The 14,495-nt window shown below is 55.4% G+C and overlaps 9 protein-coding genes across 9 annotated transcripts; 5 read left to right on the plus strand and 4 right to left on the minus strand.

The window, feature by feature from the left end:
• Window positions 1–721: 721 nt before the first annotated feature.
• Window positions 722–2,729, plus strand: sidI (putative long-chain-fatty-acid-CoA ligase; the record flags this gene model as incomplete). Its single annotated transcript, XM_056650605.1, has 5 exons — window positions 722–1,145; window positions 1,211–1,508; window positions 1,570–1,949; window positions 2,010–2,339; window positions 2,398–2,729. 5 exons carry the CDS (start codon window positions 722–724, stop codon window positions 2,727–2,729), a joined length of 1,764 nt encoding a protein of 587 aa, XP_056515455.1.
• Window positions 2,730–3,518: 789 nt separating this feature from the next.
• NUU61_000022 (putative pyridine nucleotide-disulfide oxidoreductase AMID-like) lies at window positions 3,519–4,832 on the plus strand (the record flags this gene model as incomplete). Its single annotated transcript, XM_056650606.1, has 6 exons — window positions 3,519–3,555; window positions 3,617–3,958; window positions 4,013–4,230; window positions 4,287–4,369; window positions 4,425–4,732; window positions 4,789–4,832. 6 exons carry the CDS (start codon window positions 3,519–3,521, stop codon window positions 4,830–4,832), a joined length of 1,032 nt encoding a protein of 343 aa, XP_056515456.1.
• A 183-nt stretch (window positions 4,833–5,015) lies between these two features.
• Window positions 5,016–5,516, minus strand: NUU61_000023 (F-box domain protein; the record flags this gene model as incomplete). The annotated part of the gene is made up of 1 exon (XM_056650607.1): window positions 5,016–5,516. The coding sequence occupies one exon, from the start codon at window positions 5,514–5,516 to the stop codon at window positions 5,016–5,018; it is 501 nt and encodes a 166-aa protein (XP_056515457.1).
• Window positions 5,517–5,780: 264 nt separating this feature from the next.
• On the plus strand, window positions 5,781–6,507 carry NUU61_000024 (glutathione S-transferase family protein; the record flags this gene model as incomplete). Its single annotated transcript, XM_056650608.1, has 2 exons — window positions 5,781–5,834; window positions 5,896–6,507. The coding sequence occupies 2 exons, from the start codon at window positions 5,781–5,783 to the stop codon at window positions 6,505–6,507; spliced, it is 666 nt and encodes a 221-aa protein (XP_056515458.1).
• A 183-nt stretch (window positions 6,508–6,690) lies between these two features.
• On the minus strand, window positions 6,691–9,059 carry NUU61_000025 (GMC family oxidoreductase; the record flags this gene model as incomplete). The annotated part of the gene is made up of 3 exons (XM_056650609.1): window positions 6,691–7,454; window positions 7,523–8,585; window positions 8,685–9,059. The coding sequence occupies 3 exons, from the start codon at window positions 9,057–9,059 to the stop codon at window positions 6,691–6,693; spliced, it is 2,202 nt and encodes a 733-aa protein (XP_056515459.1).
• Window positions 9,060–9,134: 75 nt separating this feature from the next.
• On the minus strand, window positions 9,135–9,347 carry NUU61_000026 (uncharacterized protein; the record flags this gene model as incomplete). The annotated part of the gene is made up of 1 exon (XM_056650610.1): window positions 9,135–9,347. One exon carries the CDS (start codon window positions 9,345–9,347, stop codon window positions 9,135–9,137), a length of 213 nt encoding a protein of 70 aa, XP_056515460.1.
• A 383-nt stretch (window positions 9,348–9,730) lies between these two features.
• Window positions 9,731–11,149, plus strand: NUU61_000027 (uncharacterized protein; the record flags this gene model as incomplete). The annotated part of the gene is made up of 4 exons (XM_056650611.1): window positions 9,731–9,836; window positions 9,886–10,005; window positions 10,062–10,130; window positions 10,188–11,149. 4 exons carry the CDS (start codon window positions 9,731–9,733, stop codon window positions 11,147–11,149), a joined length of 1,257 nt encoding a protein of 418 aa, XP_056515461.1.
• Window positions 11,150–11,208: 59 nt separating this feature from the next.
• On the minus strand, window positions 11,209–12,955 carry NUU61_000028 (rRNA (cytosine-C5-)-methyltransferase RCM1; the record flags this gene model as incomplete). Its single annotated transcript, XM_056650612.1, has 2 exons — window positions 11,209–12,684; window positions 12,758–12,955. 2 exons carry the CDS (start codon window positions 12,953–12,955, stop codon window positions 11,209–11,211), a joined length of 1,674 nt encoding a protein of 557 aa, XP_056515462.1.
• A 381-nt stretch (window positions 12,956–13,336) lies between these two features.
• Window positions 13,337–14,002, plus strand: NUU61_000029 (GNAT family N-acetyltransferase; the record flags this gene model as incomplete). The annotated part of the gene is made up of 1 exon (XM_056650613.1): window positions 13,337–14,002. One exon carries the CDS (start codon window positions 13,337–13,339, stop codon window positions 14,000–14,002), a length of 666 nt encoding a protein of 221 aa, XP_056515463.1.
• Between the last annotated feature and the right edge of the window lie 493 nt (window positions 14,003–14,495).

Raw genomic sequence — 14,495 nt, forward strand, 5'->3', positions numbered from 1 at the left:
CCACCAGCCCGTAGCCCTGGCCAAGGTCCACTCCCAAGAGCCGAAGAATTCTCACGCATGTCCCAGGGCTGAGTTACCGAGGTAACTTACCCACCGGATGAAACCACCAGAAACTCCGCGATCAAGTCTGCAGACGAGCTATCTGATCCTGAGTGGGTCACTGGAAATTATTGCTACCCCGTAGTACACAAGAATGACAGGAGCCGGGCCTAGCTCCCTTGAAGGGAAATTTCCACGGCTGACTCTCGGTCATTTGGTAGAAACAAGAAAATCCGGGCAGAGGGTCGGAGGCAGCCGTCATCAGTCCACCGCCCCCGAGCAAGGGTCTTCTTCAAGGCAGGATGCTACCTCCTGTGCAATTCTTACGCGGCTAATACAAGGAAAAGGCAATTTTTATTATGCCCCTGTTGCTCTTTCTTTCTTTCTTTTCCCCCCGGAAAAGAAGGTCTTCACATCTTCGCGGTGGAGCCTGGCTAAGCTAATCGGATCCAAGCGACGAAATGTGGATTCTTGCCATTCTGCGCCAGCTCCAGTGGATACATCCACGGCATATCTGATCGAATACTATCTGATCCGAGGCGCGTCATGCAAAAAAATTCGCCGCGGTTTCGTCAGTCGGTCTATAAGCCGGCTGTGGCCTTCAAGGTGGATTTGTGGTTCCAATATCCTCGCCCCCTTTTTTTCCCCTTTGTTCTTGTTTTCTTTTGCTAGAAACGTAAAGATGGAAGACATGGCGACTCCTCGAAGTGTGCAACGATTGCAGCAGACGCTGTCGCACGTTCAGCACCCAATAGAATCTCTGCAGTGGTCCATTGTGACGGGGCCAACTCACCCGAAGCTTCTCGACCTCACACTCGGCGAGCTGCTGACGCTGCAGGGGCTGCAGTATGGCGATTACGAGTGTCTGGTCTTCCCATGGACAGGTACGCGCTGGACATACGGCGATCTCAAGAATGAATCGGACCGTGTGGCGCGCGGAATACTGGCCATGGGCATTCAGAAGGGCGATCGAATTGGCATCATGGCAGGAAATTGTGAGCAATACATCTCAGTATTCTTTGCTGCGGCATGTGTCGGTGCTATTCTGGTGGTCCTAAACAACACCTACACCCCATCGGAGCTTTACTATGCCCTCGATCACACGGGTAAGTGGGTGGTTGCTGCAAATGGTCGATATCCATGCTAATCCAGCCGCTCCGGAATGTCACAGAATGCCGCCTACTGTTCATGACGCCTTGCATTGGGCGCCACAACCTGGAACAAGTCCTCGCCGAGCTAGGCCCTAAACCCACACAAAAGGGGACTTCGCAATCCCTGAAGGAGATCGTGATTCTTTGCGAGCAGTATGATGGCTTCGGCACCTATGACGGAGTAATTGGTCGGGGTCTATCGCAGGCGGCGCATATCCTTCAGGACCGTGAGGCCGAATTGAGACCGGACGATGTTTGCAACCTGCAATTCACCAGTGGCTCGACAGGCAATCCCAAAGCCGCCATGTTGACTCACCAGTAAGATCATTATCTTCTTTCTCGTCATTACCGCCGTAGGACGAAGCTAACCCGCGGCCAGCAACCTAGTCAATAACTCGCGGTTCATCGGCGATCGCATGAATCTTAGCTCGTTTGATATCCTCTGCTGCCCGCCACCACTGTTCCACTGCTTCGGACTAGTCCTGGGAATGCTGGCTGTTGTGACGCATGGATCCAAGATTGTCTTCCCGAGCGAGACTTTTGATCCCAAGGCCGTGCTGCATGCAATTTCGGACGAAAAATGCACCGCCCTGCATGGCGTGCCGACCATGTTCGAGGCGATTCTGAGTATCCCCAAGCCTTTATACTTTGACTCGTCCAACCTGCGCACGGGAATTATCGCAGGGGCCCCCGTGCCACGACCGCTGATGAAGCGACTGTTGGGGGAATTGAACATGACAGAATACACCAGCAGTTACGGTATGTTGAAGACGAGCGCATTTGTGTGAGCTGAATTGTTCTCGCTGATTTGATTTTCAGGACTAACCGAGGCATCCCCAACTTGCTTCAATGCCTTCACAACCGACAGCATTCACACTCGCCTGACCACTGTTGGGAAGGTGATGCCACATACCACCGCCAAGATTGTCGACGCGCAAGGAAACATTGTGCCGGTAGGCCAACGAGGCGAACTCTGTATCGCGGGCTATCAGCTCACTCGGGGCTATTGGCAAAACCCGGAGAAGACCGCAGAGACACTCGTCGCCGATAGCGAGGGTGTTACCTGGCTGAAAACGGGCGATGAAGCTTCGTTCAATGAGAACGGGTATTGCACCATCACCGGTCGGTTCAAGGACATCATTATCCGAGGTAAATCTGGTCTCTTCCCGCGTCGTCGCGTTCTGTGCTCAGTGCTGATTATTCCCAGGCGGCGAGAACATCTACCCGCTGGAGATCGAAGAACGACTGACAGCGCACCCGCGCATCGAACTGGCATCGGTAATTGGCATCCCCGACCAAAAATACGGCGAGGTGGTCGGAGCATTCATTGCAGTGGCACCGGGCGAGGGTCGCCTTTCGGACGAAGAGCTGCGTGTCTGGACGCGCGAGACACTCGGTCGGCACAAGGCACCACAGCATGTCTTTGTGTTTGGTAAGGAGAACGTATCAAGTGCGATCCCAGTGACGGGCAGCGGAAAAGTCCGAAAGGTCGAGTTGCGGCAGACGGCAGCGGCGGTGCTGGCACGACGAGAGTCTTAGCTTGTAACGTAAACAAAAGTCTAGTGTCAACCCCCAAGAGCACTTTCTGTAGTCTGCCGAGGCGCCCGATGACGCCAGATCCCTCACGGAGTGTTGGGGGTGGGCCGAAGAGTGCCATTGTGTCAGTGAGTCCGCCCTGGCAGCCCCCTTCCAAGGTTTCCATCAGATTAGATCTTGTCAGATCGACGATCGGAACGTGGTGGGTCTGGTAATACAACACTACAATCGTGAAATTTTTATGTACATTCACTTAACACTCGATAGTCATAACACACGCTAGTAACAAAACGCTCCAGCGGTTCCCGGTTCGGATCAGATACCTCCAGCAAAACTTATCGCCGATGTCGCCATCTGATAAGATGACGTGAGAGATGGAAAGAGAGAGGGAGGTGAGAGGTGAGAAACTTGGAATTCTGTCCAATTACTGAGAATGACCCCAAGTTTCAAGTGTTTCTAGAGAAAATCCCAACGTCCTGATTGCGTTATTATTGTTCTCTTGTCCTATATTTGCCCCGTTTTAATCCCAAGTGGATCGCACCCACTACATTATTTCCATCTCTACCCCTCCTCTGCCTTGATCCCAGTCCTTTCCCACCATATCCCAAGTGCTTTAGATACAACCATGCCCTCCAATGACGGCATTCCCGGAGCCCGGTCCTGCCGAGTTCTCATCATTGGCGGCTCCTATGGCGGTCTTGCCGCAGCCCTGGCGCTCAGCGATCTACCGCGGGGTCGCCTAGCTCGTTTTAACCTCAACCCTGACGCCAAACCCCACCTCAGCGGATCCCCATGGAAATCACCGTCGTGGATGAGCGCGACGGCTACTGTAAGCCTGCATTTCTGAAACACATAAGAAGGGGAGAAACCCATGCTAAATATCCATCCAGTCCATCTGATCGGCTCGCCCAAAGCCCTGGCCTGTGAAACGTTTGCCGCGACGGCATGGACACGCTTCCAGGATATTCCCGCTTTGGAATCGTCTGGCCTGAAGTTCATTCAGGGAAGTGTAAGTTCTGTCGACTTTGGGGCCAAAGTTGCCCACATCCTCGACACTCAGTCCCAGTCAAGCCGTTCCAAGCCGTACGACTACCTGATCGCGTCTTCCGGACTGCGTCGGGTCTTTCCCACTGTTCCCCAATCCCTGCGACGAAATGAATTCCTGGAAGAGGCCAACCGACACATGAAAGAGGTGCAGACGGCCCAGGAGGGCGTGGTGGTCGTCGGCGGTGGTAAGCTCTGTACGGAGATTCCCCAGCGGCTCCCAGCTGATGTATGGTGATCAGGGGCCGTGGGCGTGGAAATGGCGGCTGAATTGAAGCTTCTCGATCCAACGCAAAAGGTCACCTTGATTCACTCGAGAAAGCGTCTGCTCTCATCGGAGCCATTGCCTGATGACTTTGCCGAGCGAGTCGACTCGGTGCTGCACGAGGGCGGTGTCGAAGTGATCTTGGGGCAGCGCGTTGTCAACACAACCGCGGTGGACATGAAAGATGAGCAGCGAGTCTGGCACCTCGATCTCAGCGACGGTCGGCAGCTCACTGCCGGTCGTGTCTTGAGCGCCATTCGCGATGCATTCCCACGTCCACGTATCTGGCGCGAGAGGCTCTGAACGAAGACGGTTATGTGAAAGTACATTCCTCGTAAGGGCCTTTCTCCTGTCTGATTCTCTTGTGTCGGTTGCTCACTGACGTGCAGGTTGCAATTCTCGGGCGGGGTTCTCAACCCCGAGCATCATTACGCGGTTGGAGACATCGCAGCATGGTCCGGGATCAAGCGCTGCGGAGGTGCCATGCACATGGGCCACTTTGCGGCCACCAACATCCATCAGCACATGTTGGCCACCTGCGGCGCTGGGAAGCCCTCGTTCGTGACACTCCAACCATTCCCGTCCATTATGGGCTTGGCACTAGGCAAGAAAACCGTGTCCTACAGCCCGATCGATGGTACTCGGGATGGTGAGGATATCATGGCGAGCATGTTCGGCGGGGATATGGGAAACACGGGTAGGTGGTCTCCAGTGCCTCTTTTTGGCCGCAACCAAAGTTGACTGGAATCACAGTGTGCTGGAATTATATGCGGCTGGGAGAAGCATGCCCCGCATGATGTTGATAATTTTGCATTTCCATCCCATTTTTGGGAGTTTGGGTTATATGCCAGTGGATTCTGGTAGTTGATTCTCCCGTCCAGGGGACTGAAGTCGCCTGCCTGTCGGGCGTGGCGCTTGGGGTTCAAGAAAATGCGATATTCATGTATGGAGTCAAATGAAATGCACTCGATGTTCAACCGTCATAATTCTTGACCACCTTCCCCACGTCGACGCGAGTCACGTTGGCCCCAGCATGCCAGGCATTCCAAGGTATTCCGACCGAAGCGATCCTGTGCTCCTGGTCGAAACTGTCGACAGGAAAGGCATAAGACAAAAAAGGCCCCATGGATGGTCACCTGGGCCCCTGGGCCATACCGCGCGGTGCCCTCGCGAGGCTTCAAGCCGCACTCGATACAGAAGCGTTTGCTGCTGTTGCGCCCGGCTCGGCCTCGTCTTCGCTGCAGCATACGATCGGCAAATTGACCGGCTGGCCGCAGTCGCAAACAGTAGCGACAGGTGAAGACATCGCGGTGGCGTGCCCAGTCGGTCGACTCGGCCTGCAGCAATTCCGCGTGTGACGGAGCCGGAATGAGAGTGTAAAAGTAGGCACAGGTCAGCTTCAGCCCTAGGACATCTGTGACCAGCAGATGCTGGACGATGAGGGCATGCAGCTCGGGCGGGAGATGGAGGAGGCCGATCATGAAGAAGAGAGAGTTGCCCCAACGCGGTTTTCTGCCGTGGACCTCGGTCTCTTTGGCTTCGGTTCGTCTTTTCTCCTTCTTTTTCTCTTTCTGCGCTCTCGACGCCCTCAGAGCGGAATTGTTTTAAGCATTGCAGTTCCTTCTTACACCGCACCTCGCCACGGAAATTATCAATTCGCCTAATTGCCTTAACTCCGGCTTCTCCGGGCTTCATAACTCCTGCTCGACCCGACCTGATCAGCCGTTCTGCACACATCCGCGACCATGGCACCCTTCGGCACCATCTACTCTTACATGCCCAATCCTCGGGTCATGAAGGTACGTAACCTCGTTCCCCGGCCTATCGACACTCGCTGATGGCACACTTCACTTTCCAAAGGCCCAAGCAGTGGCCAACATCAACGGCCTGGAACTGGCAATTCACCCGAGTTTCACCATGGGCAAGACCAATCGCACTGAGGAATTCTTGAGCAAGTTTCCCCTGGGCAAAGTACCCGTCTTCGAGGGAGCCGACGGCACCACCCTATTTGAGTCGGATGCCATTACTTTGTACCTCGCCGAGAGCGGACCGGTTGTAGCGCAGCTGCTAGGCACTACACTGGCCGAGCGAGCCGCCATCCGGCAGTGGATCTGCTTCGGTCAGAGCGAAGTGCAGGAGCCAATTACGCAGCTGGCGCTGTGGCGCATCAAGCTCCGGCTCTATGATCCAGCCATCGAGGAAAGTGCGCTGCAGCGCCTGGAACGCTCTCTGACTTGCATGGAGGCTCATCTGAATGGCCGTACCTGGTTCGTCTCAGATAGCTTCAGTCTGGCAGATATCAGCTTGGCGGCGGCCTTGGTTTGGGGCTTCTCCATGGCCATCGACGCGGAAATGCGCCAGAGGTTCCCGTTGACTGTTTCCTGGTATGATCGAACCCTCTCCGTTGAGGGCATGAGGCAGGCCTTTGGGGAAAAGAACTTCGTCGAGAAGCGTCAGGTGCCCCCTGTCTAAACTCAGATGGCTACGAAGATATGTTTGATATGCAATGAAAAGAGCGTTCGGTCAGACCCTTATGGATAAAGCTGCGTAAGCACAATATGGATATCATCAGGACAAACGACTGGCGCTGAAGTGATACAATCATCAACAAGAAAAGAAAAGAAAAGAAAGACTTCCTCAGGAATTCGGTACACGTCACAGACGAGCCATCACGCTACTCTCGCCCCGCGTCTTACCCATCGCCCGCGAGATATTGCGACTGGCCCAGTCCGCGATCGCCATGTTTGTCACCATAGGATTCACGCCACTGGCGCTTGGGAACACAGACGCATCCACCACATACAAGCCGTCGGTGCCCCAGACCTGACAATCGGCGTCCACCACGCTCGACTTGGGGGATTTGCCCATGCGACATGTGCCCATCTGGTGAGCGCTGGCGAAGAGGCCTCGCTCCGGGTTCAAGGGTGACTTTCGCCGGAGCTCAGCGATCCAATTCTGCAGGGCCGCAGCATTGGTACCTTCGGGGGCGTCGAAGTTGGAGGCATCCGGGCGGATGAACGGGGGAATGTCACGGTAGGTCGTATGGAATTCTTTAGCGCCTGAGATATATGCAATCTTGGCCGAGGCAATCAGTCCCTCCACGATGTGTCGTCGGTCAAAGTTGGAGACGGTGTAGTCGATACGGCAACGCCCATCGGTCGGGTCAGGGTAGACGCGACCACCGTCCCGATCTTTGGTTAGGGTGATGAAGCTGGTGCTATTTCTCATGCCGGCAGCCCACAGCTTGTAATTCAACCCGTCCCGCCAGGGGAAAACAGGGATATACACGGAGGGCATCATCGAAACAGCCTCGATCTTCACTCCATGTCCGTGGCCGTCAAGGTCCTCAAATTCGTTGACCACCGTTGTCAAGGCTCCGCCTTCCCACGGGCGGACCTCCTCGTCGAAGACTGCACCGCCTCCCATGACTAGAAAATGACCATGAGTATCTGTGCTGTCGGGGTACTTCGCATCCAAGAGGACTTACCTGGATGAAGATGGAGATTCCGGCCAATTTGCGAGTTCTTGAGCCCACTGCGCAGCAGCAGCAAAGGGCTTTGCAGGGTCCCGGATGAGACGACCACTTTCTTGGCCTTGATAAACACCTTGCGCTGCACGGCATCCGAGCCACTGTGCCCAAGATACGAATCCCGCGATGTCCAAGTCCCTTCTACTCCAGCCGCGGTCCGCTTGCCGTTCGTCTTGGCGAACGTCACCTTATCTGCCCGGAACCCTTCGATAAACACGGCCCCGGCCTTCGCGGCATCCACCAAGAACGACTCGGTTGGGCCTTTCTTCCCTGTCGAGGCACAGCCCATAGTACAGTATCCGCAGTAGTGCTCGCCATGGCCCGTGTTCTGCGGTACCGTCTTAGCGGCATACCCCAACTTGCGGGCGCCCTCTAGGATCACACTGTTCCCGCGATTGTGATGGACATGCTCGGTATTGACACCCATACGATCGCAGACACGGTCGAGACTTTTTTGGAACTCGAGAGATGTGAAGAACGGCAGCCCGGTATCTGCCCACTCCTGACGGACATACCCCTGAGTCTGCAAAGCCGCCGACCAGTTCACGGTGCCACCACCACCCCACGTTGAACCCGCCAGAACGGCCACTGAGCCGTCGTCGCTAATGATAGCGCCAGAGTTTTCGAACATGTTGACATAACCTTCGTGCGGCGTCATGGGAAACGCCTTTGGTGAATACCAGTAGGATTTCTCGACCACCAACACCCGAAGACCCGCTTCGGCGAGGTTTTTTGCGGCCACCGCACCACCACAACCGCTACCAACCACAACCACATCGGTCTCGATGGTCTCAGGCTGGTCACCCGGTGGGAAATGCAGAAACTCATAGGGGAACCCATCAGCAGGTTTTCCATGCACTGGAACGCGTGGGAATCCAAGAACTTGGTCGATCGTCGGGCTGGAGATGACCCACGACTTCTTGACAATGGCGGTAAGGCCTCGGTAGACTGCGCGAAGAGGGGGCAGTCGAGAGCTGTCCCATCCCCGAAAGACCTTCTCTCGGTAAGCCACTGGCTGATCCTGAATGGGCGTGGTTGATCCCGTTAAAATCAACGACCCGGCCCGAGTGCTGGTAAGCCATGTCAGTCGACAAGATCAATATAGCATAGAATGGAGAACATACTTGAGTGCAGTCAGGATCATGCTGAACCCATTCTTACCCTCTGCGTGCACATAATCGCCTAGAACCCGTTCCACGCACGCCCGAAACGCTGGGTTGGATGAGGCATCCTCCTCCAAGTATTCGGTAGCAATCTTGGTGGCCTCAGGGCTGGGGATTGTCGCGGACAGTTTCGTCACTGCCGCATCCCACTCGCCAGCCGAGATCACTTTGTCGGTGCGCTTGGCTGAGTCAGGGGCGCGAATGGAGGGAATGATGGCATCGGCTAGAGCATAAAGCGTCTTCCACTGCAACTCGGAGAAGAACTGAGCTGAAGGGGCCGGAGGAAGAGGAACCTCCAGCGGAGTGTAGTTGGACATCGCCTGGATTGCCATGGTGCTCAACAGGCTATCGTATACACCGATAATTGTTAAATTGTAAACCAAGTCCGGCCGCAGAGGGGGAGGAAGTTAAGGATAGGAGTACACCGAGGGAAAATGTGGAGGAGCGTCCACCCGGTTGAGATGGGGACGCTCCGTGCTTTCCCCAGCTGTGACGATCGTGCCTGGCTCGTCCCCAACGGCAGCAGCGATCACGAAAAGCAACTGCGATTCGTCTGCAACAAACCCGGGGGAGACAGGAGCGCGGTCAACCTCGGTTGTGGATATGCGATCTTGATCCATTCTTGCGACTAACGATGTGGGCCCCCGTCGGCCCTCGACCAGTCATTGACTCGAGTCAGGAGTCCGACGATCATCGGGCTTCATTCTCACAAGTTGCGGGGCGTCTAAGCCGAGCTCCAACGCCATGTGAAGAATTCCTGCGGTTGGACGTGAGTTTGGTCCACGGTTGATCGGTGTGGAGAGGAGCTCATCGTGGGGTCAAAAAATAGTCCTAAGATGATCCCCGCGATGTCCCCGGCTGAAGATTGAGAGGCCAGGAGCAGAAGAGAGAGTGAATCGTGGACGTCCAGTGAGAGAAGTGGATGGTCCTTGGTGGTTGGCGATGGAGAAATCCCGGGCGATCTCGGGCGGTGCACGGCCTCTTCCTTTCAAACACCTTCGCCATGGAATCGAGCTCCAGCAGGTCGACTCTGCCGTCTGAGAAGGTCTTCTCCATTCAAATTGGCTCGAAGCTATTTCGTCTCTCGGGCGCTTCCATCGCCTCGGACGGTCAGTCAGCTCCACTTGGGTCTCGTACGCACGACTGATCGCCGGGCAGCTCCCTCCTACTTCTCGCGCTTCTTCGAGGAGCAATTGCGCCACGATGCCTCCAATATCAGAACCCTCTACATTGATCGCGATCCGGTCACTTTTGGCGACATCGCCAGACACCTTCAAGGTAGATCTGACGCGGGTCGTCCATCAACACGCGCGAAGACTGACGGGGAAATCCAGGCTATCATGTCCGACCTAGGGATGGCGCGCAATTCGTGAAGCTTTTTGCAGACTCTCAATTCTACTCTTGTCCGGCCACACCCCCACGCGATTTCTGTGTCGAACGCGTGCGCTGACTCGCGACAGTGCCCCGATTGATGTCCCAGCTCTTCGAATCCGAAATCTTTATACAGATCGGCGACCGCCACTTCCAGATCCCCCGAGATATCTTCTCGAGTCCCGGTGATGCGCCGAACTTCTTTACCTTGGGTTTTGCCGCATTCTTTGCCTCTCCTACTGAAGTGTTCCCCGGGCTGGACCGTCAAGGGCTCTTGCGACCCCCGGCCATTATCCCCCCGAGTGTCCCGAATCGTTCGGCTGGGGTATTCTCAGAGCTACTGCATCTACTCCGCGGGTATCCTCTACACATTCGGAACGAGGACCATCGAGCAGAGCTCCTGCGCGATGTCCGCTATTTCCACCTGCGTGGTTTGGAGCAGAAGTTGATCCCACACCAGATCACGGTCAATCCCTTCAATCAGCGTTCCGAGATTGTCATTCGACTCGAGGATGTGCGGCCCTCTGGCGTTCAGTTTGCTCAGGACGTCCCAGCTGGATCCTTCCCAGGTGGATCGGTCATGTATGTACGTCCCTTTGTGGATGACAATCCCGCCGACTTGATCCTGGAGATAGGCGACGAGTCCACCGTGGTCGATCAGGAGGCAATGAGGGCCGACTTTCTGGATCTGGCCAAATCACGCATCACGAGTCTATTACAAGTTGTGGCCAAAAAGATGAATTTGCCCGAATCACAATCCCCCATGGTCCCGATCTCAATTCGCTTAGTGCACGAGACCGATCTCATAGCCAACGGTGAACTAGGGGGTACGCTGGGCGTCAAGGCTGAGTTGGACGCAGATACTGCGCCCCCAGCCAAGCGCGCGCGATCCGATGACTCGGCAGACGCTCTCTGGATTGTTCGAACGGGGCAGTGGAGATTACGAGTGCAACCCAAGACAACCGGGGGGTTCGACTTTTTTCTGGTTGCCGTGAAACTCGACGTCTTTAACAGCCCGCGAATCCGCAACCGCTCTCGAACCTTCCTCTAAGACGGAGATGCTAAGTTAGGGGTGTTTGATATAATGGTTAGGCAGTCACACAATCTAATCTAATCTGAAAAGCCCTCCCATTCGTCTTCGCCGTCGGAGTCTGTGATTCCCGTAGCGCGTGCACCTTGGGGATCGCGGACAAACCCAGCAATGAAAAACCCACCCAGCCCTTCGGCATCGCCCGGCCAGCAGCGCAAACAGGCCTCCAAGGCCTCATCGGGGAGGTCCACTGCAACCGATCCGCGGTCCAGCTTGGGATCAGTCTCGCCTTCTCGGTCCTGTCGGACACCCCGATGGGTCCATCGACGTAGTCCATCAGGTTGCTCGTCGCGCCGAAGGAGGCGCCAGCCACCGTGCTGAGCCACCTCAGATGCCAGGACGCGGGCTACGACGGCCTCGTTTTCAATCACATGAATAGAGCAGGTACTGTATGTGACGTGGGTGGCACCCGAAAACCCCAAAGCGTGTTCGACAATGCGTGCTTGGAGATTCGACAACTTAGTGAGACGCTCGTGGTCGATGGCGCCAGTCGGGGTATCATTCTCGTCTGTCGCCGAGGCCCTTGGAACGCCCACCGTTGCCTTTGATTGTTGAGTATCTATCTCATTTTCGCGATCATCCGCTCGGCGTTTTCGCTTTTTCCCCTGAGGTTTCGATGACTTGCTTGAGGTTGCGGGCAATGTAAGCTGTGGGACATCGTCTCTGCCGATGATGCCACTGCCAGAACAGCTGGGGTCCAGCAGGAGACCAGAAACATGCTCGAACTGGGGATCTACCGGATCTAGGGCAAGGAAATCCTGGCCGGGAAGCACGGTCACGGTACGGTCCGCCCCGGCCAGCGAGACCATCTTCTGCAACGTTTTGGAGCGCACGCGAGATGCATCCATAGAGAAGATTCGGTGTGGGGTCTGCTTCTTCTTCTGTTGCTTGGCCAGAAGAGAAGCCAAATGGGTGGTTTTATTGCCTGGCGCCGCACATCCATCGACAAGATCGCCCGCCCATGGTTTTTGAGATCCGCGATCCCCGAGCAGCAGATACGCCGGGAAACACGACGCTTTATCCTGGAGAATAATCTCGCCATTTTTGTATGCGGTGGACGCCGTAAAGTCCGCACCGAAAGGCACCGCCACCAGATCCGGGATGTTAGGGTCTAAATACAGACGCGGCTCGGGCTTTCGGCCTGAGAAGTCGCCCTCATCCTGTGCCAGGCCCTGCAGAGTGTCGACTCGTTGGTAGGATGAGAATGTTGTGCGCAGCTGTTCCTCAAGAGAAGTACGGATATTGTTGATGCGTACCCAACGCGGATAAACCCAATTGGCCGTGCCATTGGCCAGTCGCTTCTCGCGGAGTACGGCTGCCTTCAACTGTTCGACGGATGCGCAGCCGCGGCGGACACGCGCCTTGGTGAACTCGGCCTTGAGGCGGTTCTTATGCCGCTCGACAGCTTGGCGGATGGGGTGGGCCGCCGGGGCGGCAATGCCATTCTTGGACAGTAGGTGGTCATGGACGAGGAGCAAGGCGAGATGGGGAGTGAGCTATAGAACACACATCTCACTTGGTCAGTCAGCAAGTAACTCCCAGTGGGCCTCAATCGGTAGACTGTCTCACCTTGCGCTCGAGAGAAAGAATGTCTGCGTGCTCAATGACTTCGCTCAGCACTCGGTCCCATTTAGAGGCCTCGGTGATCAGTGCATAGATCTGTGCCGGCGACGCACGCAAATCGCGGGCACTATAGATGCGCGACTTAAAGGATCCTCCCGCGGAGGGCGCGGTCAAGAGAGCAACGGCATCGAAATAGAGGGACATCGAGGCCAAGATCTGCGCAGAGGAAAATGCGAGGCGGCGACGATTTTGGGGTTTGATGTGTTTGGTTTGTTTGCATGTGCCACTTCGCGTGCAATTGAGGGACTCGATCGATTTGTGGATTAAGATGGTGAAAATAACACAAATTTGGAGTTATTTTCCTAGAAAGACAAGGTTGAAGAGCAGGATTAGGTAGCTGTTTTTTATCTTCGGCTTCCAGCTTTTTCACGGTGACTTAGGGGCAACAATGACGTCTCAGGAGGGCATCTACGTCCGATGTATATATATTTGTCTTTGCCCGACCCCTCCACCATCTATCTCCACCACCACTCCATTGAATGAACCAAATATTGAGAACAGTTCAGAATATCTCACTTTACCACCATGACATCGAATACCATATTGACAACAAAAATACAACCACCACCCGGGCCCAATGCCAAGTTGGTCCTCCCAGCGACCAACTCACATACCGCCACCAACCCCACCATTTTCAACGACGCAATGGCCGTACGGATGCCAGTGTTCGTAAATGAGCAACACTGCTCGGCTGACGCAGAGATCGACGACGACGACGCCCGCAGCTGGCACTGGGTGTTGTACGACTCCTCGGGGACGAGGACGACGCCCGTCGGAGTGATCCGGCTAGTACCCCCACCACAGCCGCCGTATGCGCGGGTCGCACACCCCGAAGCAGCCGAGGATCTGCCCGAGTACGACTGGGCGCATGAGCCGTGTATCAAGCTCACGCGCGTGGCGGTTCTGCCCGCCTATCGGGGCAAGGGGCTGGGGCGGCGGCTCGTTGAGACGGCGCTGGAGTGGGCGGGCACGCATGCAGCGGAAATTGATGCAGCAGCAGCAGAGCGGGCGGCGAGCGCGGGTCGCACGGACCCTCCGCCGCATTGGCGGGGCTTGGTGCTGGTTCATGCGCAGGTGGAGGTGGAGCGGATGTATACTGGGTTGGGATTCCAAACGGATCAGGCGCTAGGGCGGTGGCATGAGGAGGGGATCGAGCATGTGGGCATGTTTCGACGGATGGCAGTGCCTTAGACTAGAGTACGAGATACAGCTTGTGGGAAGTAGACGAACTGGGCAATATGTCCTATACATCTACAGAGAAGATACGAAACACATTCAAGATATTCATGAACAACTGAATTCATCTCGGGGGACAGTGGTGCACCCCGTGCCATTCCATCGTCGAGCATCGCGGATCAAGCACCAGTAGAGAAAAGACAAGATTCAAATGAGATCGGCCGCTCAAGAGAAATGACGGGGTATCCTGATCAACGCAGTAAAAACACAGAAAACAACACGTTAAACCCAGACGTGAGTCAAGCCAGTAACCGTGGCGAACAGCAGAAAAAATTAATGCCCGGGGCTCGAAGACCCATAACTCCGAAGTCATAAGAAACCAAAGGGAAATTCCGCAAAGAAAAAAAAGACACAAAGATGGCTCTAGAAATGGAGGGGAATATCGAAATGAAGAATGAAACTCAAATCGCAGTCAGACCCGCTGGCCGCAACGGAACCGAAGTGGAAG

This window comes from Penicillium alfredii (genome assembly GCF_028826965.1).
Source record: "Penicillium alfredii strain IBT 34128 chromosome Unknown utg000001l_segment0_segment0, whole genome shotgun sequence".
In the NCBI taxonomy this organism is placed as follows: Eukaryota; Fungi; Ascomycota; class Eurotiomycetes; order Eurotiales; family Aspergillaceae; genus Penicillium; species Penicillium alfredii.